This window comes from Carcharodon carcharias, chromosome 6 (genome assembly GCF_017639515.1).
Source record: "Carcharodon carcharias isolate sCarCar2 chromosome 6, sCarCar2.pri, whole genome shotgun sequence".
NCBI classification, from domain to species: Eukaryota; Metazoa; Chordata; class Chondrichthyes; order Lamniformes; family Lamnidae; genus Carcharodon; species Carcharodon carcharias.
Window position 1 is genome coordinate 182,628,395 of NC_054472.1, and position 26,408 is coordinate 182,654,802.

Here is a 26,408-nt window from a genome sequence, read left to right on the forward strand (position 1 = left end):
CTCCATTTGCCTTGATGAGTGCAGCTCCATCAACACTCAAGAAGTTTGACACCATCCAGGACAAAGCAGCTCATTCACCCACCACCTTCAACATCCACCCCCTATGCACAATGACAGCAAGGTGCACTGCAGCAACTCACCAAGGCTCCCTTGATAACATCTTCCAAGTGTGCGATCTCTACTGCCTCGAAGATCAAGGGCAGCAGATGCATGGGGACACTACCACCTGCAACTTCCCCATCAAGCCACACACCATTCTGGCTTGAAAATATATTACCATTCCTTTACTATTGCTGTCAAAGTCCTGGAACTCTCTCCCTAACAGCACTGTGGCTGTACCTACACTACATGGACTGAAGTGGTTCAAGAAGGCAGCTCACCAACACCTTCTCAAGGGCAACTAGAGATGGGCAATAAAAATGCTAGCCTAGCCAGTGACTATGAAAGAATTTTTAAAAATTGGAAATAGGAAAAAGAGCTGTTTGATTGAATCATTCAATGGGATAATGAGGCTCCAATCCACTTTCCGATTGCACTTGGGAAGGCGGGGCTCTGTGATGATGGACATGTTGGACGACCAATAGGAGTCTGTGGGCCGGGCAGTTGGCGGTAGGAGGTCATGTGATGGCATCTCCCGGCATATGTCCAGCTAGAGTTGGCAACCATTTTAATACAGCCAATTACTTTGTGTCCACGACATTTCTGCCTCTTTAAACAAAAATTAATTAATCAAGGCTTCGTTTGGCCCAAGGATTGTCCCAGAATTCTCTATTGCGCTCTGAGGCCAGCCTGACCGGGAGAGGAGAGGAGAGTAGAGGGAAGAAGCGGGGGGGGGGTGGTCGGACCGGGGAACATGGGTTCATCCTAATCTGCGCAGGTGATTGACAGCTCATAGCAGCCACACAGTTGGCGCACTGGCGAGGGTGACTTCCGGCGCGAGGGCCAACGGGATTGTGAAGGAGGAGGGGCGGGTACCAAGCAGCAGCAGGAGCAGGTTGGGTCGAGCTGAGCGCCGTGACGTCAGTCGAGCCGGGCAAGTGGCTGGCCGCTGCTGCCGGAACGATGGCGGTTTGAAAGTTTAACCGTCGCAACTGCCTTTCTAACCGTCACACGTTTAAAAGGCGTCATTACAGCCATGGAGCCGTCGGCGCCGAAAAGGTACTGACAACCCCTTTGGAGACGTCAAGGGGGCGGGGGGTGGGGTCCCCTGCATGACATAGAATGCATTATGATGGGTGTTTGCAGGAAGAAGCTGTACATTTTGCACAGATTTTTTCTCAACTCCCTGCAGTTTTACATTTGTGTGTATTTTCTTGATGAAATCAGTCTGAAAAGTCATTAAAGGTCTAGTGTTTTTTGCTGAGTTTTTCCAGGTAATTCCTGTTTTTGTTTTAGTGTTTTTAAATACTGCGTGTTGCCGCCCAAATAGAAGTAACCATTAATTTTTTTTAGCTTGTTTTCAAAATTATCTTTGTTGATCTGCACTGAAGTGCTGTAAAAACTTACTGACTGGGGAAAGAGGGAGGAGGAGGAGGAGGAGAATTGGGGGGTGGGGGGTGGGGGGGATGTTAAAAGCATAAACTTGTCCGAGATAGATTAATTTGGGTGGATTATGTACCTGATAGGATGTGCTCTTAGGATGTACTCTGGTGGTTCATCTGATTTCACTTTAGGTGGGTGACAACTCGAGAAGAAAGCAACATGTTTCAGTACCTTGTCAAAGGACATTAAACAATCTGGGCAAAGAAAAAGGAGCATTCATGTTGTCTGCTTTATGTCTCCAAGATGTCACAAAGCACTTCATGGCCAATGATGCAATGCTGAAGTGTTGTTGCAGTTTGTGGAACTAAACGTGGCAGCTAATTTTCACACGGTGGGGGGGGGGGGGGGGGTTCCACAAATTAAAAATATGAGACAAACGATTATAAATTGTATTTGGGTGTGTTCATTGAGGGAAGAGGGTGGTTCAAGTCATGCTCCAGAGAATTAAGTACAACAGTCTCAGCTTGTCCACTCCAGTGCTGTGGTGAGGGAGTGCCGAATTGTCAGAGGTGCTGACTTTCAGATAACGTGTTGAGCTGGGTGGAGCTAAGAAGCAACAAGGGGTGGAAAGTGTTAATGGGAGTTGTCTATAGGCCTCCCAACAGTAGTGGTAAGGTAGGGAAAGGCACTAAATGGGAAAGTAGAGATGCATGTAACAAGGATGCTACGGTGGGTGATTTAATCTACCTATAGATTGGGCAAACCAATTTAGCAACAATACTGTGGTGGATGAATTCCTGGACTGTGATTTTTAGATCAGTACCCCAAGGAACCGAGTTATTTAAAAATCCCAGAGGGAAACTTTAAACAACTGTCAAACCTATATTTTTATTTTTGTATGTTTGAGATGCAGCTCTAAATTCAGGAATCAGACCACCAGTTCTCAAGAGGTTTTATGTCAAAATACATGAGACACTTATTAATTTACACAAGTTAAATATATACGCATGGCTGCAAATTACTACTTTCATAACTTTTAACAAATTCCCAGACTAATCTCCGTAAAGGCAACTGCAACTCACAGACTTTCAGCAGGCATAGCATTTTCACCCTACAAATTCACAATGAGGTTCCTTTCATTTTGGTTCTTGTGGAGACAATTGTAGGCTTACAGCTGCTTTGATCTTACATTGCCTCTACCCTGCACACACAAAACTGTTATATCCAACACAGTTCATTGAATGGAAATTCTCATTGTATCATCAGCCCCTTTGAACTCCATCTCTTCTAACAAAACTCCTTTCATAGTACCAATTTTATTAGTAATATAAACATATTGCTTGCTCTCTGCTTGCTAGATGCCAGATTTCAAGCCCCAGATTTTAAAAAATGTCCAATTTTCCTTTGAGCTTTAACTCATGATAACGTATCTGCAAACAGATTTTCTCATCTAGCCATATGTATAATCTGTAGATGAAATGGTTTTAATAATAGACTCTATCTGAAAAGCCTTGCACTTATGTATCGAAATTTGTCCAAAAACTTCAAAGGATTATGGACTGTATAAATAATTGCTTCAGATGAATTGTTTGCAACATAAATTTCACAATGCTGCAATGCTAAAACTAAACCCAAAGTCTCTTTCGTTTGTTGAATATCTTCTCTGTTGTACATTCAGCTTCCGTGAAAAATACCCCATTGGTTCTTCAATTTGAGTGTCATCTTCTTGAAACAGTACAGCCCCAATGCCTATATCACTTGCGTCAATGGCCAACTTGAATTGCTTGGCATAATTGTTCACTGCCAAAACGGTTATCTTAGTTAATTCAGTTTCCAAATAATCGAATGACTTCTGACACTGCAGTTTCCATTGAAACTTCTTGTTCTTTTTTAATAGTTCAGTCAGTGGAGCAACCAATTGGCTAGAGTTTGGTACAAATTTTTGGTAAACCCACTCATGCCCAGAAATCTCAAAATTTCTTGTTTTGTTGTAGGCATTGGGCAATCCATGATAGCCTTGACTTTCGCATCTCTTGGAGCCACCTTACCATGTCCAATGGTATGGCCTAGATACGTAACTTGTGCTTTTGCAAATTCACTTTCAGCCAAGTTCATCACCAAATTATCATCTTGTAGTCAAGTAAATAATTTTTCCAGATGCTGTAAATGCTCCCCCTACGTCTGGCTGAAAACGATTAGCTCATCAATCTAAACAGCACAATTGCTTAGACCTGCAATTGCTTTGTCAGTCTTTGAAATGTTGCAGGTGAATTCTTCATACCAAATGCATGACTTTAAATTGATATAGCCCATTTGGCATTACGAAAGCTGATATCTCTTTTGCTCTCTTTGGCACCTGCCAATATCCTTTTAGCAAGTCAATCTTTGTGATAAATTTCGATTGTCCCATTTTCTCAATGGAATCTTCTAACCGTGGTATAGCATATGAATCTGCTTTTGTCACCACATTCACCTTTCGATAGTCCACAACAGTTTTTGTGTTCCATCCGGTTTTGGTACCAGTACACTAGGTGAACTCCAGTTACTGCAACTAGACTCGATATCATTTTGAAGCATGAAATCAATTTATTTTAGTACTTGTGATAACTTTGCAGGATTTAATCTACAAGGTTGTTGCCTTATTGAAGATGATACTTCTATATATACATCATGTCTAGCTAAATGTGTTTTTCCCAACTTATTTCCACAAATAGGGTTGTGTGACTGCAATAGCTTTTTCAAATCATTTTGACACTTGCTTGGATGGTAACTCAATATTTCATTTAAATTTTCAAGTACCCCCTCATTATCCTGAAAAGGGAGAACATGCAAGGTTACGGGAATAAGGTAAGGGAGTGGGAGGAGGTGGAATGCTCTTTGAGTGCCAATGCAGACTTAATAGGCCGAATGGCCTCTTGCATTGTGAAGATACTGTGATATAAAATTGCTAGAAAAAGTAGCAAGCCTGAGGATTGGGAGCAGTTTAGAATTCAGCAAAGGTCGACGAAGGGATTGATTAAGAGGGGAAAAATAGAATATGAGAGTAAACTTGCAAGGAACATAAAAGTGGACTGTACAAGCTTCTATATTTATGTCAAAAGATAAAGATTAGTGAGGACAAATGTAGATCCCTTACAATCCAAAGTAGGAGAATTTATAATCGTGAACAAGGAAATGGCAGAGCAATTAAGCAACTACTTTAGTTCTGTCTTCACAGAAGAAGACACAAATAACTCCTGAGGAACCAAGGATCTAGTGAGGGAGGAAGAATTGAAGGAAATTAGTATTACTACAAAAATAGTTCTGGAGAAATTAATAGGACCGAAAGCCGATAATTCCCCAGGGCCTGATTATCTGCACCCAGGAAGTGGCCATGGAAATAATGGATGCGTTGGTTGTCACCTTACAAAATTCTGTAGATTCTGGAACAGTCCTTGCAGATTGGAGGTGGGGGGGGGTTGCAAATGTAACCCCACCATTTAAAGGAGGAAGGGCGAAAACGGAATTACAGACCGGATAGCCTAACATCGGTAATAGGGAAAGTGCTAGAGCCTATTATAAAGCACAGGACGCTTAGAAAAGATCAGTGGGATTAGAAAAGTGAACATAGATTTATGAAAGGGAAATCATGTTTGACAAACCTATTGGAGTTTTTTGAGGCTGTAACCAGCAGAACAGATAAGGGAGAACCAGTGGATGTGGTATATTTGGATTTTCAGAAAGCTTTTGATAAAGTCCCAAATAAGAGTTTAGTGTATAAAATTAAAGCATATAGAATTGGAGGTTATATAATGGCATGGATTGAGAATTGGTTAGCAGACAGGAAACAGAGACTAGGAATAAATGGGTCTTTTTTTGGAGTGGCCAGCGGTGACCAGTGGGGTGCCGCAGGGATCAGTGCTTGGGCCCCAGCTGTTCACAATGTATATCAATGATTTGGGTGAGGGAACCAAATGTAATATTTCCAACTTTGCTGACGAAATAAAACTTGGTGGGAATGTGAATGGTAAGGAGGGTGTTAAGAGGCTTCAAAGCGATTTAGACAGGTTGAGTGAGTGGCTAAATACATTGCAGATGAATTATGTGGATGTGTGTGAAGCTATTCATTTTGGTAGAAAAAACAGAATGGCAGAGTACTTTTTAAATGGTGATAGATTGGGAAATGTTGATGTACAAAGGGTCCTGGGTGTCAATGTACACCAATCACTGAAATAGGGATGCAGCAAGCAGTTAGGAAGGCAATTGGCATGTTGGCCTTCATTGCAAGTGGGCTTGGAGCACAGGAGCAAGGATGTCTTGTTACAGCTGTACAGGACCTTGGTGAGACCACACCTGGAGTATTCAGTTTTGATCACCTTATCTAAGATAAGATAAACTTACCATAGAGGGAGTGCAGCAATGGTTCACTAGACTGATTCCTGGGATGGCAGGATTGTTGCATGAGGAGAGATTGGGTCAACTAGGTCTGTATTCACTGGAGTTTGGAAGAATGAGAGGGTATCTCATTGAAACATATAAAATTCTGACAGGGCTGGACAGACTGGATGCAGGGATGATATTTCCTCTGGCTTTTGGGTTTAGGACAAGGGGTCACTGTCTCAGGATACGGCTTAGGCCATTTAGGACTGAGGTGAGAAGAAATGTCTTCACTCAGAAGGTGGTGAACCAGTGGAATTCTCTACCACAGAAGGTTGTTGAGGCCAAGTTATTGAATATATTTAAGAAATATATAGGCTCCTAGACTCTAAAGGCATCAAGGGGTATGGGGAGAGAGTGGGAGTATGGCGTTGAGATAGATGATCAGCCTTGATCATATTGAATGGCAGAGCAGGCTCGAAGGGCCGAATGACCTACTCCTGCTCCTATATTTTATCTTTCTATGTTTCTATGAACTGTGTCCCTGTCTGCCATCTCAGGAGGATGTAAGAGATTTCAGGTCACTGAAGAAGAACATGAGTTTTCCCTGGACTGTGACCAACATTTATCTTTCAAACAATATCACGAAAAACACATTACCTGGTTATTATCGCATTGTTGTTTGGGGTAGATTGCCATATGTAAATTGGCTGGCATTATTCCAACATTAAAACACATCAAAAGTACTTCATTGGCTATAGTGTTTTGTGACATCTGAGATTGTGAAAGTTACTATAGAAACATAAACCTTTTTTTCTTTTTAATTTATGTTTACTGGGAGATCGATGGAAGTTCTCAACTTTTTAACTTGTTGTATGTGATCTTTTGTGCCCACCTCTCTAAAGCAGATAGGACCTTAGTTTCTTGTCTCACCTGAATGATGGTGCCCCCTAGATGTGGTCTCACCAATACCCTATGCAACTGTAGCAGAACATCCCTACTTTTATATTCCATTCCCCTTGCTGTAAGTGACAACGTTCCATTTGCCTGTATAGCTTGTTGTACCTGCATGCTAACTTTTTGTGATTCATGTACCAGGGCACACAGATCCTTTGAAACGCAGAGCTCTGCAATATCTCCCCATTTAAATAATATGCTGCTTTTTAAAAATTCTTCATGCCAAAGTGGACATGTTCACATTTTCTCATGTAATACTCCATTTGCCACTCACTTAACCTATCTATATCCCTTTGCAGACTCCTTATATCCTCTTCACAACTTACTTAACTATCAAGTCTGGGGAGGCGATGTGGTGGCATTGTCACTGGACTAATAATCCAGGGTAAAACTGGGTTCAAATCCTGCCATGGCAGATGGTGCAATTTGAATCCAAAAAAAATTGTGAAACCATTGTCAATTGTTGTAAAATGTCCTTTAGGGAAGGAAATCTGTTGTCCTTACCTGGTGCGGCCTACGTGTGACTCCAAACCCACAGTAAGCTCTTTAAAAACTCCTCCTGCAATGGCCTAGCAAGCCACTCAATTGTCATCACCATCTCAAGGGCAACTAAGGATGGGTAACAGATGCTGGCCCAGCCAGCGAAGCCCACATCCTGTGAATGAATTAAAAAACTCATTGATGTAGATTGTAAATAGTTGAGGGCCCAGCACTGATTACTGTGGCACTCCACGTTACATCTTTCCAACCTGAAAATGACCCATGGTGCACTGTTAGCTAACCAATCCTCTATTTCTGTTCTTCAGAAATTTTTTTTATTCAAGCTGACACTGACCCACTTATTTCATGAGCATCAGTTTTGTTAACCAGACTTTTTACATGGTACTTGGTCAAATGCTTTCCTAAAATCTATATAGACAGCATCCAAAACGATATCCAAGACAGTATCTCTTCTTCAACCTTCTCTGGTACTGCATCAAAAATTTTTATTAGGTTCATCAAGCATGACCTGTCTTTTACAAATCCGTATTGGCCATCAACCATCAGCTGGCTATTAACTCTTTTGATTTTTTTTTCCCCCTGATTATTGTTTCTAGAACCTTACCCACTACTGATGTTAAACTGACCAGCCTGTAGTAACTAGGAATGTATTTACACCTTTTCTTGAACAGGGGTGTCTTATACAACATAGAAACCGGTCATTCAACCCAACAAGCCTATGCAAGTGTTTATGCTCCTCTCATTGTATCCAACCAGAATATCCTTCTATCCCTTTCTCTCTTGTGTACTTGTCTTGCTCCCTGTTAAGTGCATCAGCCACTCCATGAGGTAGCGAGTTCCATATTTTCAACACTGAAAAAAATCTCCTGAGTTCCTTATTAAATTTATTGGTGTTTATCAATATGACCCCGAGTTTTGGACAGCCCCCAAGTGGCAATATCTTCTTTACTTCTTCCTTATTGAATCCCCTCTTAATTTTAAATACCTCTATTCGGTTACCCCCATAGCCTTTCATCAAAGGTTTATTTCCTTCTTTCCTTTTGTCTGTCCGTCCCTTCCTTCCTTCGAGTAATTTTTACAAGTAAAATATAAAAATACAAAAAATTATACAGCAGAGTAAAATAACATTAGTTATTAATAAGATTAGGGTCTTTATGTTAGTTCAGGGATCAAAGTTTATCAGTCATTAGAGTTCATGCATTATGTGGACGAGATATGGCATTGAACTTGTTGTTTTACCTCTTAATTCAGTTTTAAGTTCTGTAGCTGGCAGTCGCTATGAGATCTGTGGGTTACAAGCGAGTTCGGCAGTGATCTCGTGAAAGAACGGTGAAGTTGATTGAATCTGTCTCAAGTGACTCCATGCCACAATTGTGTAAAGCACCTGAGTAACTATGGTAATTGGGCCCAAGAATGTCTCTGCATACCTTTTCTGAGTGGCTTTATGTTGCTGCTTTGTCATTCTGCTCAATGAATCCAGTGTCCTGTATTCTAGTACGGGGCAAACAAAAAATGTGAAAATGCTTTCTACATCATCGCTTCTGAAGCTTGTTAGCTTGTTTAACAATAGGACTGACGTGTACATCCCATTTCAGAACTTCCTGGATAAGTATGCTGAATGGTTTGACGGTGTTATGATGTTGGATTGTGACATCATTCAGTGTCAGATTGAGAGGGGCTTGTTCAGATGTCAACAGTCATGAATTATTGGGGTTAAGGTGAATTTCTTCTCGACAGACTAATTGTGAAGTTGCCCAAGGGCAACTGGCATCTGAGATTCAATGTGAATGCTACACTTTTTGATTTACCTTCTTTCGAGAGGAAGGAACCCCAGGCTGCTTGATTATAAACAGTTTTCTGATAGTTATAATCTCTCTGGTCTGGTATCATCTGTGTAAATCTTTATTTGCACCTTCTCTGTTGCTTTTATATTCTGTTTTGGAATATGGAGACCAGAATATTGAACCAGGTGCTGCAATAATAGTGTGGGTGGATGAACTGCCTAAATATTAAACATGGTGTCACAGTGTATTGCAAGATGGCTAAGACAAATAAAATGTTATTGGAAGGAAGAGCAATAGTGTGAAATCAAATGGCATCGAGCAACTTGCACAGTCAAAACTATTCTTGTATTATAAAATACGTTCTTGTCTTTATTGCATAATTAAAAATACGCTAATCCACTTGTGGATCTGAGTGTCACAAATGAATTGGTAGCATCATCTGCTCTTTCTCTGTACCCTAGTGGCTCATAAGGCAATCTATGTCTTTCACTTTCAGCAAATTATGCTCTTGTGTTTACATAATGAAGACCCTTTTTTGTGGCTTGGTCGGCATAAATTGTTGCTTGGTAATCCGGAATCGGGTCCCTCTTGCCATTTTTAAATGGCTCGTTCCAATTCAGTGAAAATCCGGGCCCTATTCTTGCATGTTGAAATGGTCCCTGCTTCGGCCATTAAAGCTGATAGTACATAAATCTCTTGCTTTTCATCTTTGATTTATGTCCCTTTGCTCTAGACTCCTCAGTCACTGGAAACGGTCTCTTGCCTGCAGTGTCCAATCCTTTTCATAATGTTAAACATCTCTATCAAATCATTCTAGAATCTTCTCAGTTCTACCGAAAACAACCCCAGGTTTTTCAGTCTTTCTTTGCATTGCCACAGAAGGCTGTGGAGGCCAGGTCATTGAGTGTATTTAAGAACGAGATAGATAGGTTCTTGATTGGTAAGGGGATCAAAGGTTACGGGGAGAAGGTGGGAGAATGGGGTTGAGAAACTTATCAGCTATGATTGAATGGCGGAGCAGACTCGAAGGGCTAAATGGCCTAATTTCTGCTCCTATGTCTTATGGTCTAAGATGTTTGACCATGTGGGCAGAGGTGGTCTATTTAAGTTGCTGCTTAGTGAGCTACCCTTTCCATGACAACGTGATGGGTAAGGTCATCTATGATGGGTCAAAATCGGAACCCTTTTAAATCTATAGTGGAGTCAAACAGGGTTGTGTTTTGGCACCAACATTCTTTGGCATATTCTTTTTGCTGCTGACATATTCCTTCAGGTCATCTACAGGGATGTCTACTTATATATCAGAGCTGATGGAACACAGCAAAGAAGAGAAGGAGTAGATGATTCAGCCCATTGAGCCTGCTCCACCATTCAAACAGATCATGGCTGATCAGCTACTTCTGTGCCATTTTTGCTCACTATCCCCATGTGCCTTGATATTGTTAGTATCCAGAAACCTGTCGATTTCTGTTTTGGACATGCTCAAATATTGAACTTCCACAGCCCCCTGGGGTAGAGAATTCCAAAGGTTCATCACCACTTGAGTGAAGAAATTCCTCCTTATCTCAGTCTTAAATGACCTGCTGTTCAAGCTTGCTTGCCTGGGATCCAAGGTAAAGGTGTATCAAGTCCTCATCAGAGAGTTGTTCTACTCTGAGGATGCCATACTGGCATTCCACACCAAGGAATACCTTCAGTTGCAAACGGACAGACACACTCATGCCAGTAAAGAGTTTGATTTGATCATCAGCATCAGGAAGACAAATGTCATGATGAAGGATGGTGCCATATTGCCCTCTATCAGCATTGACAATGTGATGTTGAGGTTGCTGATAGCTTCACATATCTAGGCTCCACAATCACTAGCAATGCTGAAATCATCACATGCATCGCAAAAGCTGCAGCTGTTATGTACAAGCCGAATCAGACAGTTTGGAACACCAAACCTGACAGAACACCAAACTGCGACCCTATGAAGCCTGTGTCCTCCGTGTATTCCTCTACAGTGATGAGACCTGGAGAACATGCTAGGCAGGAGAGAAGGCTGAACAGTTTGCACCTTCACTGTCTCAAACATATCATCAGCATCTCTTGGCAGGACAAGGTCATCAACCCAGAGGTCCTGAAACATGCAGATTCCACCAGCATACACTCACTGCCAAGCCAACGATGTCTGCACTAGTTCAGCTACATTCATTGGATGGATGATGGCCGTGTACCCAAAGACCTCTATGGTGAACTGCCCACTGGGTTACAATCCCCTGGGCATCCATACCTCAGCCACAAGGACACCTGCAGATGAGATATGAAGATGGTGCATATTGACACTGACAGTTCTGAGACATGATTGTGGCAGAGTATGCCAATCCAGAGTGGGGCACGTGCGCAACCAGGTGATGCTTAACACAGGTGACCACCATGGCGTAAACCATCCTGTTAAGAGACGGAAGGCTGCCTATAACTATGTGTTAACTCAATTTACCCACCTTTGCTCCCCGTCCACTATTACCTAAGAAAAAATATTGATTTCAGACTTGAAGATTTGAACTGATCCTTTTGAGGCATTTATAGATTTCTAATGTCCTATTTTTTGGGTGAAAAAGTGCTTCCTGATTTTACTCTTGAATGACCTAGCTGTAATTTTACGACTATGCCCCCTAGTTCTGGAATTCCCTATCAGAGGATATGGGTTAGGTTGGATTCAAGGAAACTATTTTATCATGGCATTGAATTCAATCTGTCACTTTTATCCCATTCCACCATCTTATTGATTTTCCCTTGCAGCTTTCTTTGTTCTCAATGTTTAACAGTGCCCCCTCTTTTAGTCTTGTGGATATTTGTCATCATTCCATTTCACTTGCCTTTGTTTCCCCTACCTCAAGTTGTTAACATGAAGTTGAGATGATGTGTTGCTGGTCTGTTTCAAAGAAGGTTTGTTTTAGTTAGCATACCTCTTTTTCTTGAAGTAAGATAAACAAATAGAAGAAAATGAGTGAAAGCCTTGCATCATGTATGAATGAATCAAGCTGGCTTTGTGGCTTGCAGGCAAATCAACCAAATGACTTAGATAAGGGTCTTGGATTTTGGTTGAAGGGGGTGGTGGGTGGCAATCCAGCATTTACATCTTGGCAACCGATGCTTTATTTTCTAATATTTCTGGATGTATTTTGTGTGGGACCAGTCAAAAAAAAAAGCCTCCATTAGTTTTGGTTTTCTTTGTGAAAAATAAATGAACTTTTCAGTAAGTTTGTCACCTCTTCCAAAAGGTTACACGAGGGAATTCAGGACCAGAGTGATTTCTGATCTTCGATCGCCTACATGGGTAGGAGACGAATTTGCCAGTTTCTCGACCCCCCCCCCCCCCGGCTTTAAATTGACCTGTTTTTTTAAAAACTTTTTTTTATACTTCTCCCCATGAGCCCTTAACAGTTTTGGATGGTGTGGGGATATTTTTTTGTTTGAACTTAAGTATTTCTCTGAGATTTTCATTGCTTTGCCAGCAGATGAGAGAGTAATGTCATTACATTTTGTGCAGGTGCAGAACTTATTGTAAATAAACTTTGAGGCATTTCACTTGAAACTTATTCAGGCATGCTGTTTATTGTGAAAATGATTCAAATAACATGAGCCATTTATAATGAGGTGGCTGTGTAGAAAGGATTTCTGGCAACTTTGTGCATTTACAACAGCGAGATGTATGGAACCCTTGAAGTTAGCTAGTATAATCCACAGCTATGTGCTGCTGTATTGTATTTGGTATTTTCAGTGGATGAAGAGGTGCAAATCTGGGCACATGTCCTATTAGACAGCTGTTTCATTCTTCAGGAATGCACTCAATACCTTGATCAATACCAGGCTACCACACTTGGTTTTTCACTGAGGCCTTCATTGTGATTGGTTGGGTTATTGTAATAAAAAGTTTACAGCTTGGGCTATTTGACTGAAACTGCATTTTCCGTCATGTGAATCCTTGATCCGAGTGTCCATTTATATCCTGTCAGGTAAAGTCTGGAATTAAAGCAAGATAATGCAGGTGTCAGAAATAAAACCAGGAAATGTTGAAAATACTAAGCAGGTCTGGCAGCATCTGTAAATAAGGAAATAGAGTTAATATTTAAGGCCTGTGGCCTTTCATCAGAGGTAAAGAATGAAGCTATCTCAGTGCAATTGTTATAAGAACATAAGTTGGAGCAGCAGTAGGTTATTCAGCCCTTCAAGCCTGCTCTACCATTCAATGAGATCGTGGTTGATCTTCTACTTCAACACCATTTTCCTGCACTATCCCCATATCCCTTTTTGTTTTTAATATGTAGTAATCTATCGATCTCAGTCTTGAACATACTCAATGACCTGAGCCATCACAGCCCTCTGGGGCAAAGAATTCCAAAGATTCAACACCCTCTGAGTGAAGAAATTCCTCCTCGTCTCAGCCATAAGTGACCCGCCCCATATCCTGAGACAGTGTCCCATGGTTGTCAATAGGCTATCAGACTGACAGGGGCAGTGTCATTCATCCAATTGCATCAACGCATTTAAGCGTCACTTACTCACCATCCTGACTTGGAAATATATCGCTGTTCCTTCACTGTCGCTGGGTCAAAATCCTGGAACTCCCTTCCTAACAGCACTGTGAGTGTACCTACACCACATGGACTGCAGCGGTTCAAGAAGACAGCTCACCACCACCACCTTCTCAGGGGCAACTAGGGATGGGCAATAAATGCTGGCCCAGCCAACAAAGCCTACATCCTGCGAATGAATTTTCAAAAAAAAAGCAAGATTGGTCAGTTCCCTCAACAACATCTTGCATTTATATGCTGCCTTTCCTGAAGTAAAATGCCCCAAGCATCCTTATCATTAAATAGTGCTGCCAGTACTTTTGATTGGCAGCCTACCTAATTCTTGGGGGAGGGAGGTTTTATGGGGGCTGGGTGAAAAGAGAATATCTGATGTTTCTGACTCTATTTTTAAAGGGAACTGGCATCTCTTAAGGGGGAGATGCACTTTTAACTAAGACTGAAGATATCTTACAATGGTAGGCGCAAGTAAACCTGCAAAGTCATCTCTGTTCTTGAATGTTATTTTGGAAGTATTTGTGGTAGAGATCAGCATGAGGGGATGCCATTTTCCCACAAGGCAGAGGAAAGTCTTTAGATAATCTATATGGTGACGGCAGCAGGTCATGAAGTTGCAGGTCAGTGCCAGAAGTGTTTTGAATGCAGTGTTGGATAAGGGTTAATGATCTGACCAGGGTTGCTAAGCTAACTGGTAACACTATGCCTTGCATTCCACCCTCTGTAGCCCCAGCATATGTAACACTCCCCTGTATTCTCAGATTTAAAATTAATTGATGTGACATCAATTGCCATTTGCGAGAGTGTTCCACATTACATGGCTGATCAGGAATCCGTCCCACTTTTACAGCCTGCCATTGACATGTGTTGGAAGGATTTTTCGGTTGATACTCGACCTGTTTGGTGTTATGAATGCACCTTCCTTGGCTATCAAGTACTGGGATGGGACTTGAACCCGGAGCACTTCAGGACTTGATGGCCACAGAAGGTGTATTGAAAACATGGCCAAACGGGTCGATTATCAGCCTCTAAATCCTTCCAGTACACTGGATGACTGGTGGGAAAGAGCGGGAGAGTTTCCTAATCAGCCATGTCACAGAAGGCAAAGGCAATCCAATGGAAGCCTATGGTTGCCAACGCCCTCTTAGGGTATGGCACCTGAAGGAGGAGGAGAGAATTATTTCAGAGGTATGGATAAGGGTATGTATTTCTATTGGTAGCAGTAACTGGTGATGTCCTACAGGGAGATGTACTTGAGCCCCAGTGTTTCACTAATTATCAGTGACTTGGTTAAAATGATGGTAGAGTAAGTAGTGTATATGAGAACAAAGGGACAATTGGTAGATTCAAGTGAGTGGGCAAAACTGCGGCAGATGGAGTTCAATGTGGGGAAATGTGAGGTCATTCATTATGGACAGAAGAAGGGTAAATCAGTATTTTATAACAAGTGAGAAGTGAGGAACTGAGACATTTAGGCGTCCATGTATATAATTTGCTAAAAGCTAGTGAATATGTACAGAAAAATATCATTAAAAAGGCTAATGGAATGTATTAGCTTTTATCCTCCAATGGCTAAAATACAAACAGGTGGGAGATAAGCTATAGTTGTATAAAGTCTGGTTAGACTGCATGTGGAGCACTGTGTTCACTTCTGGACATTGCATCTTGGGAAGAATATATTTGCCTTGAAGGGGGTGCAGTGCAGATTCACAAGAATGATATTGGGACGAAAAGGGATAAATTATGTGGACAGGTCACATAGGGTAGCTTTTGTTTATTGCCTTTAGAAGATTGGTCTAATTGAAGTCTTTTAAGATGATTAAAGTATCTGATGGGGTAGATAAAGATAGAAAGAAACTAGCTCTTCTGGTGGGGAAGTCCAGAGCAGCGGGAAATTACCCTAACATTTAAGCTAAACTGTTCAGAGTGATGTCAGAAAGCACTTCATATAAATAGTGGTGAAAATCAGGACAGCTGCCTAAATTTGTTGAATTTCAAAAATTCATAACTGAGATTTTTTTGATAAGAATATTAAGGGATGTGGAGCAAAGGAAGGTAAATGCCATTGAGGTATTGAGCAGCCAGAATTTACATGAATGGTGAAATGGACTTGAGGGACTGATTTGTCTACTAAACGATCAAGGGAATTGCTGTGTATTCTAATGGACTCATTTATTCATTCATGCAGAAGGCATAGCCTCAGGTATCTGTACAAAGAGGAGTTGGTATCTGTATGAACAAGTACTTTTGCAGTAACCATTTCCAGACCAGGATGCTGTGTCTTTAAGCTCTGATTTAGGTCTCATCATTCCACAATGGCAGCCATTTATGTTGCAGATGGTTTTTACAGCATGTCTTACTTGCGCTTGAATCCAGAAGTTTTGATGACCTGTTGAATGTTTATTTCAGTTATTACTCAATTGTGTAGTAGCTGTTTACTAGAATACATTCTTGTACTCTGTGGCTTATAATGTAACATGTATCATGTACAATATATTCAAAAACTGAAATAATGTGTAAAACAGTGTGTATAAGAGAGAGAGAGATTGAGGGTATAATTTTGTGGATGAGTAATTTAACACCCCTTTTCCATGTTGGTATCAGACAAATATTAGTTTATAAGTATTTCAAAACTCACTTTTCCCTTTTTTTGGAAAAGTATCACCTGCTTCAGAGTTGGATATAGATTATCAATAGGATTTTTTTTGTTTGAAATCGCTTGTCCCTTTCCACTGAAGCTCCAGAAAATGGAGGTACGGTAATTTGCTATTTAAAAAGATTTTTTTTTTTAATTTCATAAAATGCGTTGCTGCTCAGTTGCTTAGTTCCATTATCAATATTAGAGATAGTTACAAATTTAATTACTCATGTAGCTTTATGAAATGTAGTACTGTGTTTAGGAAATGGTAAAGAATGTGAAATAGTCTTAGGGCTTTGAAGGAAACAATTTTTCTTTTCCTCCCTGAAAATCAAAATGGTGGCAGTTTACTAAATAAAAGTGCAACTTTTTATAGACCAAAGAGACCTTGCAACCTTGTGCGGCAAGACGACAGCATTGGTATAAATCATTTTCCTGCAGTCACAGTTCAAATTGCTATTGATGCTGTTTTTTGACATAGAGGAAGAGGCCAAATTATGTGGCAAGTAGTGAAATTGTTTGGTTCTTTTGTACATATTGGAAAAAGGCCTTGTCACTATTGTCTTCACTTTTCATTCAGAACAGAGTGAAGTTTAAAAAAAAATCTATAAAACAACATCTATATAAGCAATAACATAAGAGAATAAATTGAGACATGGGTGTTTTTCATAAAGAAAGCACAGGATATATCTTTGGACAGAAGCCCAGATAATTATTTATTAGATTAATATAGGAGATGAAGGCTGCAGAACAGATGGGCGCAAGGTTGAAGTTTTGGAAATTCAGATATTCCAGATGGATAGAATTTGTCGTCTTAATTTTTCAGGTGATGGCTAATTCATCCTTCGTGACCTCCTTTTCAATTGGAATGAAGAGAAAAGCCTAGATATTGCCAGTAGGTTGTGGTTATTAGTTGGCTACAATTAAAAGAGTATAGTTCAGAGGAAGAAACAAAAAAGTCAGATGTTTGGTTTGAATTGTGTGGTTTCTGTAATTCCTCTTGTATTAAGTAAAAAATCATGTGAGTTTGCAATCAAGATAATGGTTCTGCTGAGTATCAAATTGCTGTGACCACTTGGTGACCGTACTTTAATAGTAACTTAAGGCTAGTGGCACTGATGCAGCAATCATTAGTTATGAGAAAAGAGTGTTTGTTTTTCCAGATAATACTGGACAGTTGAAAGAATCAAAGAATAAACCACCTGCAGGATAGAATTTTAGTGCGTTTCACATTGAGTACCATTGCCTGCAGCTCAAAAGGATGAAACAACCTCTGGCTGATGCCATGGATTGCTGCCAATCCAGATAGCTGGCAGATGTCAGTTGCTTTCTGTGAACTAGTTATTGTAATTTTATGGAGTTTGTGATACAATTCTATTAAATGCCACTACCATGAACCTGTCTCCTATTTCTGTGTTGTGTATAGGTATTGTCTAAGGAATTCCTAAGAGCTGTCTCTCCATGGAGCTTTTATTGTATGCCGAGGTCAGGTCGAATTATTTTATTCAGCAATTGTGTAAATCTAAAACAGAGAAATCAGATACTGTTGGATCTGTTAGATTTGGCTTCTATTTGTTCTTCATTTTAGAGGTTTATGAGTTAGACTAAACTTACGCTTGCAAATTTCACCTGCTTTGCTTTCATAGTATATTAATTACATGTAGTGGTTTGTGGTAATACATCAGTCCCATATTCATTTTCAGTGTTGCATCAACTTTTATTTGTGTTAAAAATGTTTTCACTTAGCATCATACTGAAAGGAACATAGGACATTTTATAAGTATTGATGATTGGTCCAACAAACCTGTTCCTTTTTAGTTGACCTGCTTTCTTGGCTTCTCACCAAATCCCACAATCCATTCTTTAAAATGTATCTATTTTTCCCTTGAAGCCATTTATGGTTGCTTCAACAACATTCATTGGAAATGTATTCCATATGTTTATTAGGCTTGGTGTGAAAGCTCTGCTTGAATTCCCTATTTACTCCTTGAATTTAAAAAAAAAATCTGCCTAATTTTGTACCCTTCATGAATATAAACTGGGTGAACTTCATCAAGCCTCCTCATGTAACTTTGAAAATTTCCCTTGACTGTCTTTGAAGTCTCTCCTCCCATTATGAACAAACTCAGCTCCTTCATAACTTAAGTTTGTGAGATTTGGTTGTTGTCAGCTGACCCTCGATTTGAGAATGACATCTATTCAGGGCTGCGGGTTTCTGCCATAGGTCTTCATGCGACTGAACAGGCTGATTCTTGACTAACAGATCTTTGGACAAATGGGGCAGAATGTCCCATGAGGTAGTGGGATCTGGAATGCAAGATTTGCTTCCTTTTCTTTCCTTCTCTGCTGCCGCTGTGCTTCATCATTAAGACGTTGTGACTCAAAAGCGTGATGCAGCTTGATGGACAAGTTGTGGCAGTTTTGAACGATTGGCAGCAAGTTCCTCCTAGTCATTAATGTCAATGCTGTCGTGCTTCAAGAAGAGCTTCAGAATGTCTTTGAAATGTTTTCTTTGCTTGTGAAGATGGCTTCATAAGGAGAATAGTGTTTACTCGACAATCTTCCTATTGAATCTGGAGGATGCAGCGGAGACATTGCTGATGAAATTTTCCTAGTGCTCTTATGTTTCACTGATACACAGCCCAGGTCTCACTGCAGTACATGAGTGTGGTGATGACAAGTGCTCTGTCCAGTAGGTCGTTTGTTGACTTGCGGAGGCCTTTGTTGTCAAACCCTTGCTGCTGTAGATTGTGGAAGGCTGAACTAGTACAGCTGATCCAGTGTTGGATCTCCTCGTCAATGGCAGAGTTTTGAGAGAGGTGCGGGCTGTCAAGGAATGGGAAGTGCTCAACATATTCCGGAATATCTCCTTCAACATTTGCGGGAGGTGGAATATTTGGCTGACCAGGTGTAGGTTGATGTGAGTTTTGTTTTGGCAACATTCAAGGACAAGTTTATTAGCAGATTTAAGAGATTGAGACTGGCTTGTCAATCTGCTGCAGAGTGAGCAATGACATTGCAGTAATCGCAAACTGTAGATTATGTATGTCTATGGTGGTCAGTTTAGTTTGGCACAGAGGTGACTGACGTTAGAGTTTTCCATCCAGATGGTATTTAATGCTGACACCAAAGAGCAGTTGATCTTTGAGGTGAATGGCCACTGTCAGGTAGATTGTAAATAATATTGGGGCTATCACACAGCCTTACTTGACCTAGGTCTGGATTTTGAAGGTGTCTGTTTCTGATCTCCTGTTCCAGATAATTACAGTTATATCATCATGAAGTAATTGCTAGATTGTAATAGGTTTCCTGGACACCCAGATCTTTGGGGCACAATCCACAGAGCCTCGTGATTCATCATAGTCAGGTCCATCAATAAAATGAAAAGTTCCTGGTGGTGTTGACATTTTTCTTGGATTTGCCTGACAACAAAGACTATGTCAGAGGTTCCTCTGGAAGGTCTAAAGCCACACTTTCTGGGAGGATTTCTTCAGCCACTTGAAATAGATGATCCAGGAGAATGCGTGTCAGAATTTTCCCTGCGAAGGACAAGAGGGAAATACTTCACGGGGAGGGATGTCTTTTTCCTCCCAAATACATATCAAAGACTCCATGCAGTCATGCTGTGAGTAAATACCCACCAGCTTTGAAGACCTTAGCTGGGATACCATCAGGGTCATGGGCTTTATTGTTTTTAATTCATTTGATAGATTTCCCATCAATAGTGGCTCACCTATGGATTCTACTACAGAGTACAAAGGGGGATAGCCTGGAGGGTATTAGCTGCCGCTGTGGATTCACAGTTGAGTTGCTAAAAATGTTCTCTCCAGTGTTGACGGATGGTGTTGTCATCCTTTAAGAAGAGAAATACCATCCTGAGAGCAAAGTGAATTTTGTCTACTTGACTTTAGTTTATAGGTTGTCCTGGTGACTTCAAAAAACTGCTCTTGTTATGATGGTCAGCATATTGTTTGATCTCTTGGGCTTTCTCTTCTCACCACATTCCCTTGTCTTTTGGGTTTGTCGTTGGGCATCAGCCTTGAGCCATTGGAATGCTGCCGCTTTGACTTGCAACCTTGGATTGTTCTGCTAGGCAATGAAGGGCAAATAAGGGCAAATTCTGCAGATTCTGGAAATCTGAAACAAAAACAAAAAATGCTGGAAAAGCTCAGCAGGTCTGACAGCATCTGTGGAGAGAAAGACAGAGTTAACGTTTCAAGTCCATATGACACTTCAGAACTAAAAAGTAGAAATGTGGTGAAATATATAATGTTTTAAGGGGGGGCGGAACAGGTGGAGCTGAATAGAAGGCCAGCGATAGGTGGAGGCAAAGGAGGGATTGCGAAAGATGTCACAAACAAAAGATCAATAGGGTGTTAATGGTAGTGGTACTGGCAAAAGGAGATGCTAATGGTGACATGAAGACTGGAAAGCAGAATGTGATAATGGCAGGACCAGGGTAAGCACTCTGGAAAGTGACAGATGGCCCTAGTGGGGGTAGGGTGGAGGGAGAGGATGGTGGTGGGAAAAAAGATCTGTGCCCCTTGGGCTTAAAGGAGCAGAAATGAGGGCCATACCAAGGGGAATTGCCAGGGTGAGAGAGAGTAATGGTTTTATTAGGGACAGGGACATCAAACACATGACCAAAGGCCAGATAACTTTGAAAGTGCAATTGTAATTGAATTAGAAAGTTGTTTTTTCCCCCAAGGATAGGTTTAGAAAGAGCTGGGTTGGACTTTTTTTTTATTTGTTCTTGGATGTGGACATCATAGGCCAGGCTAGCATTTATTGCCCATCCCTAATTGCCCCTTTTGGGAAGGCATTTAAGAGTCAACATTGCTTTGGGTCTGTAGTCACATATAGGCCAGACCAGGTAAGGACAGCAGATTTCCTTCCCTAAAGGTTATTGGTGAACCAGATGGATTTTTATGACACGTTCATCATCATGGTAGGATTCGAATCTGAGTCCTGAGAACATTACCCTCTGTCTCTGGATTACCAGTCCAGTGATAATACCGCTATGCTACCACCTCCCCTGAGGAATGGGGTTGTGGCTGCTGAGTGATACATGTGGACAGCTTTATGTAGCTTTTCCGTTGTTACGATCCCAGACCAGGCCCCTCTCCTCACCCCACCCCCACAAATTTTGTTACAATCTGGTTAGGGACCAGTAACATTTGAAGTGGACGAAATTAGAAATGCTGGTTACTCACTAAAAGAGTAAAGCACAAGATTCCACAATTTTTAACAAATGGAAGAAAAATTACCATACAAATGTCAGCAAAGCAAACAGTCAACATCATCTCTCTTTTATACTAACATCTCGAATTAACAAGCAAACTTGAACACACCACAAATTGCACATAAAACTGCAGATGCAACCAAGATAGATCCCACTAATTTCTCAGCATCCCACCCAGTTGTTAGTGAATTTCAGCTCTTCTCCTTCAAGGAACTCATCTGATCCCCAGTTGACAGCAGCTCTATTCCCAAGTTCGATGGTACAATCCTCATCCAAAAGGCACACTATTCCAGAAGTCTCTCAAATCTGCTCCCAGGTCCAGCCTTCTTCGTTATCATTTCCAGTTGACCTGACCTCCTACCAAGACTGTGTCCCCTGTGTTGGCCATGCTACACTCCACCATCTAAACGCAGGCATAGTCCCAGCTTCTCAGCCATGCTGCTGCCAACAACTGCTGCTCGGCTTTCCAGAGCCCAAATCTCCCCCCACTGCATCAAGAAAATCCAGCTCCTGGGCATCCCTGGGCTCCTACCCTCAATTCTTAGCAGCATGGAGCTACCAACGGCTCCCAGGGCTCCTGAGCGCCAGCCACCTTAGCAACATTGAGCTAATGGCAGCACTTCAGTTGCATGGAGCCGGACCTCCTCTCCTTCTGCTCCCCACTCCTTGTCACATGGGCTCACTTTTGTGCTGTACCCTGATCCTGTGCCACACCATCACTGCCTGATTCCTTCAGCTGCAGAAAAATGCTGGAAACTGAGCATGTAAGGCCTGTCTCCCTGTTACTTTGCTCTTGCACTTAAAAAAACTCGGCGTGCCTGGAATTGTGGTCCTTGGTCTCTGCCCAGTAAACCCAAGGAAACAACCTGGGAATATAAATTCCCTCATACAGAATTGGAAGTTTTTTATTTTGTTCAAGTCAAAGGTAACTAGAGATTCCATATTTGAAGTAGTATTATTGCAATAAAGATATTAATTTAACGGCAAATGTTTTGCAGAACTTTTCTGGTATAAACATAAGTCGTTGATTATTAAGTCCAACAACAAGACATGCAATACAAAATAACAACAACAAGAACTTATATTTATATAATGCCTTTAATGTGATGAAAAGTCCCAAAGTGTTTCACAGGATCATTACAAAACAAAGTATGACACCAAGCCACATTAGGAGATATTAAGTCAGATGACCAAAAGCTTGGTTAAAGAGCTATGCTTTAAGGAGTGTCTTAAAGGAGGAAAACAAGGTAGAGAAGCGGAGAGCTGCAAGGAGGGAATTCCCGAGGTTTGGGCCCAGGCAGCTGAAGGCACAGCCACCAATGATGGAGTAGGTAAGTTGCCCGAAAGTGCAGCTCATGACTGAGTGTTCAACTGTGGGATTTTGGTAAGTGAGGGAGTTTTAAGGTTGATCTCTTTCTAAAATCTAGTCAAGTTTATATTTAGCATTTAACTTGACTGTAATGTAAGTTGTAGTTTCTTTTAGACTTAGTGATAATCCAGCCCACCGCTAGAGGCATATGTAGTTAGTTAATTAGGTAGGTAGCTAGAGATTGGGAAAGTTAAAGCAAAAGAACAAGGCAATAGTGTAGAGTAGTGATACAGGTAATGATAGCCAGAGTGTGAAATCATAAGAGTGTACCAGCAAATAAGGTAAGAGTAGGGAAAGATGTTAAAATAACAATTAAAGGCTCTTTATCTGAATGCACACAGCATTATAACAAGATGGATGAATTGATAGCACAAATATAAATAGGTATGATAGCCAAAGGTATTTGGCATTTTAGAAGGACAGGAAGAAAGGAAAAGGAGGTAGTGTAGCTCTGTTAATAAAGGATGAGATCAGTGCAGAAGTGAGAAACGATCTTTGTTCAGATGATCAAGGTATAGAATCAGTTTGGGTGGAGAAAAACAGAAAAGGAAGGAATTCAATGGTAGGTTTAGTTTATAGTCCCCTAGAAGTAGCTACACTAAGTCAGGGCATGAATCGAGAAATAACGGGGGCTTGTAAGAAAGGTACTGCAATAATCATGGACAATTTTATCTTCATATATATTGTATGTTTCAAATTGGCATGGTAGCCTAGAGGATGAGTTCATAGAGTGTATTTGGGACTATTTCTTATAACAATATGTCCTGGAATCAATCAGAAAGGAGGCCAATGAGACAGAATTAATTAATGACCTCAGTTCGAGGATGAGAAATATAGGTCCGAAACTAGTATCTTAAGCTTAAATAAAGGCAATTGCAATAGCTTGAAGACGAAGGGTGGAATCGTCCCAGATTCACACTAAATGCAGTAGCCCGTGTGAAAAAAGTAATTTTGCCTGCTCCCTGCAATGGCTGGTTTTTGCACCATGTTGTTCCCTTCCCGCTTCATAAATTATGCACGGAAAACAGGCCAGATTGCTGGCAGCAGCCCTCCGATTGACCCGCCGTGCCATTACCTCGCTGCTTTCTCATGCCGGGGGCCATATTTAAATTGCAGCTGTGTGCACACTTCTCATTGCTTGCAATCCAGGACTGCTCGGCTGAAAACATGGTCCCAAAAGCCAGGAAGATTACAGCCTCCCTGTTTAGTGATGCATCCCTGGGACACCGTGGAGGTCCACTGCAAAGTCCTCTATCCCTGCTCTGACCGCAGGAGGCCCATCAGTCTCACCACTCTGGCTTGGGAGGCGGTGGCAGAGGTGGTCAGTGCAAATGCTACAAACAAGAGGTTGGCTATCCAATGCAGAAAACGGAGGAATGATTTCATCTGTGTTGCCAGGGTAAGTCAACCATCTCGTCAATCTCAACTCATCCACTTAAGCCCATCATACGTTCACTGGCATCATTACCATTCATTCTCTTACACCCTTGCATCTCCATCTGGCCTCACTTCCTCTGGACACTGCCTCCTCATCCTGTCCATGGCTCCATTCAACACAGATGCACGTCTGCCATTGTTCTCATTTGGCCTTGCTCACTCTCTCCCCATCTGTCTTTATGCACGACAACATCCTGTACAATTGCTGGGAGACGTTCTAGACTGGGGAAGAGTGCCGGACATCAAGGTCCTCACTCCATTCGAGAGTCGAGCATTGGAACTCACCAGAGAGGATGTCGACCGATCCTGTGAGGTGGGCGGTGAATGTCCACATGAGGATCCTGCATCACATCATCCCTCGCTCAATGCTACTCTGAGTCCACTGTTCTGTGTTCAATGCGGATGCCAAGCAATAATAATTTCCACTTTCTCTCCTGGGCACGCCTGACACATCGCCCTCAGGCAACTGTGGCCCTGTCCCCAGGATTGAGAGCACTTTGGATGAGGACCCTGAGGGCAGCACCATTGGAGATCCGTCCCACCCAGACCCTCCATCAGCACAGTGCATACCACTCGATGGGACCTGGATGTAGATTAGTCTCAGGATTGCAATCTGGTGAGCACATGACGCAATCTGTACGACAGCAGGTGGAGGCAGAGTCATCCTTGGTCACCAGCACTCGGAGGACTGCCGGAAGCAAGGAATCTGCTGAGTCCAAGTCAGATGATGAGACTCTGGGCTCAACCCTCAATCATTTGGTGGAGCTGCAGAGACAATCACGGGAACATCAGGAAGAGATGTCTGTTGCATTCTTAAGATTGCAAGGGATGATGGAGGAGTCTGTCCGCCTTCAGTCCAAGATGATTGTACGGCATGCCAACACATCGAGGTCAACACTGGTAGGATGGCGGCCACCATGGAGACCTTGGTTCAGGACATCAATCCTCCACTGCTGTGTGGACTGAACTCCATCACTGATGCCATAGTTGGCCTCCAAATATGAGAGGGGTGTGTGGCAGCTCAATCTGACTCCAGCTTCCTCTTCTCCTCAAGGAGTCAACCAGGGCCATCAGGCACCCATAGGGAGGTGGACCAGCAGCTTGACACCCTGGGGCCATCTATCCAGGTGACTCCGAGAATGTCCAGCTGATCCAAATCATCTCTTACTGTGACCCCCGCAGCTCTAGCATAACAGGCTGTGGAAGGTGTAGCTGGCCTACAACAGGACACCTAAAGCAGGCTGAGGCCCTCCAGGTCTCGGCCTTCCAGAGGACGCCTGCCAAGGTCATCACAGAAAGGGCATAGCAGCCAGTAGGCTGCCTCAACCTCCGCTGTGTATGTTGGGGGAGCACCAAGACATAGTGGTAGGGTAGGAAGGTTAAGAAGATGTAGTTGCACAGCCAGGATGGGTGTTAATCACTTGTACATAATGGTCATTATTGTAAAAAAAACTTGCAAGAATGTCTCCTTGCCTATGGGTCTTTGTTATGAGCAGTGTTCGTTTCACTCACATGTGAAACCTTGGTTCCTGCACAAGATAAAGGTGGGTGTCTCAGTCCAAGGCCTCTTCCATGTGCAGTGTATAACCTTCAGACCAAAGTGTTGGTCTGGCTTCCCACTCACTGGACACATTGGTGAAGCCTGCATCTTGATGGTGCTTGTCATTGCTGCCAGAATGTCGTGGGCAGGTGTCACAGAGTTCCGTCATTCCCCCTGTGTGCTCTCAGCACCTTTGAGGTGGGGCTGAGTCCCACCCCATCTCTTCAGCATATGACCGTGGATGCCGTGCTCCTGAAGGGGGTATGTGCTGAAAGCTGACAAAGGATCAGATGTGTTTAAACTTTCATGGCTGCATCTCCTTGATATATGACTTTGATTACAGAGCGCATAGAGCTGCCCTCAGACAGACAAGAGTCAGACGTTCACAGAGGCTATGTAAAGATCTGTGGAGTGTGCTCACTGCATGTTGTCATCATCCTCCTTTAATCTGACGACTGTTGGGGCCTCCACTGAGTCTCCATGGCATGAGCACTGAGGGTAAGGGGGCTTCCGACAGCCACACACGAG

General features: G+C 42.0%; 1 protein-coding gene across 3 annotated transcripts in view; it reads left to right on the forward strand.

Moving 5' to 3' along the window:
• The first annotated feature begins 1,007 nt into the window (after positions 1–1,007).
• Positions 1,008–26,408, forward strand: part of stk3 (serine/threonine kinase 3 (STE20 homolog, yeast)) — a 425,519-nt gene continuing 400,118 nt past the window's right edge. For 2 of the 3 annotated variants that reach the window (XM_041190243.1, XM_041190244.1), the window contains exon 1: positions 1,008–1,158. In XM_041190243.1, the coding sequence (XP_041046177.1) occupies positions 1,136–1,158 (23 nt within the window). In that variant the 5' untranslated portion in view covers positions 1,008–1,135. The remainder of the gene's footprint in view (positions 1,159–26,408) is intronic. The other variant, XM_041190246.1, reaches the window with a different exon arrangement.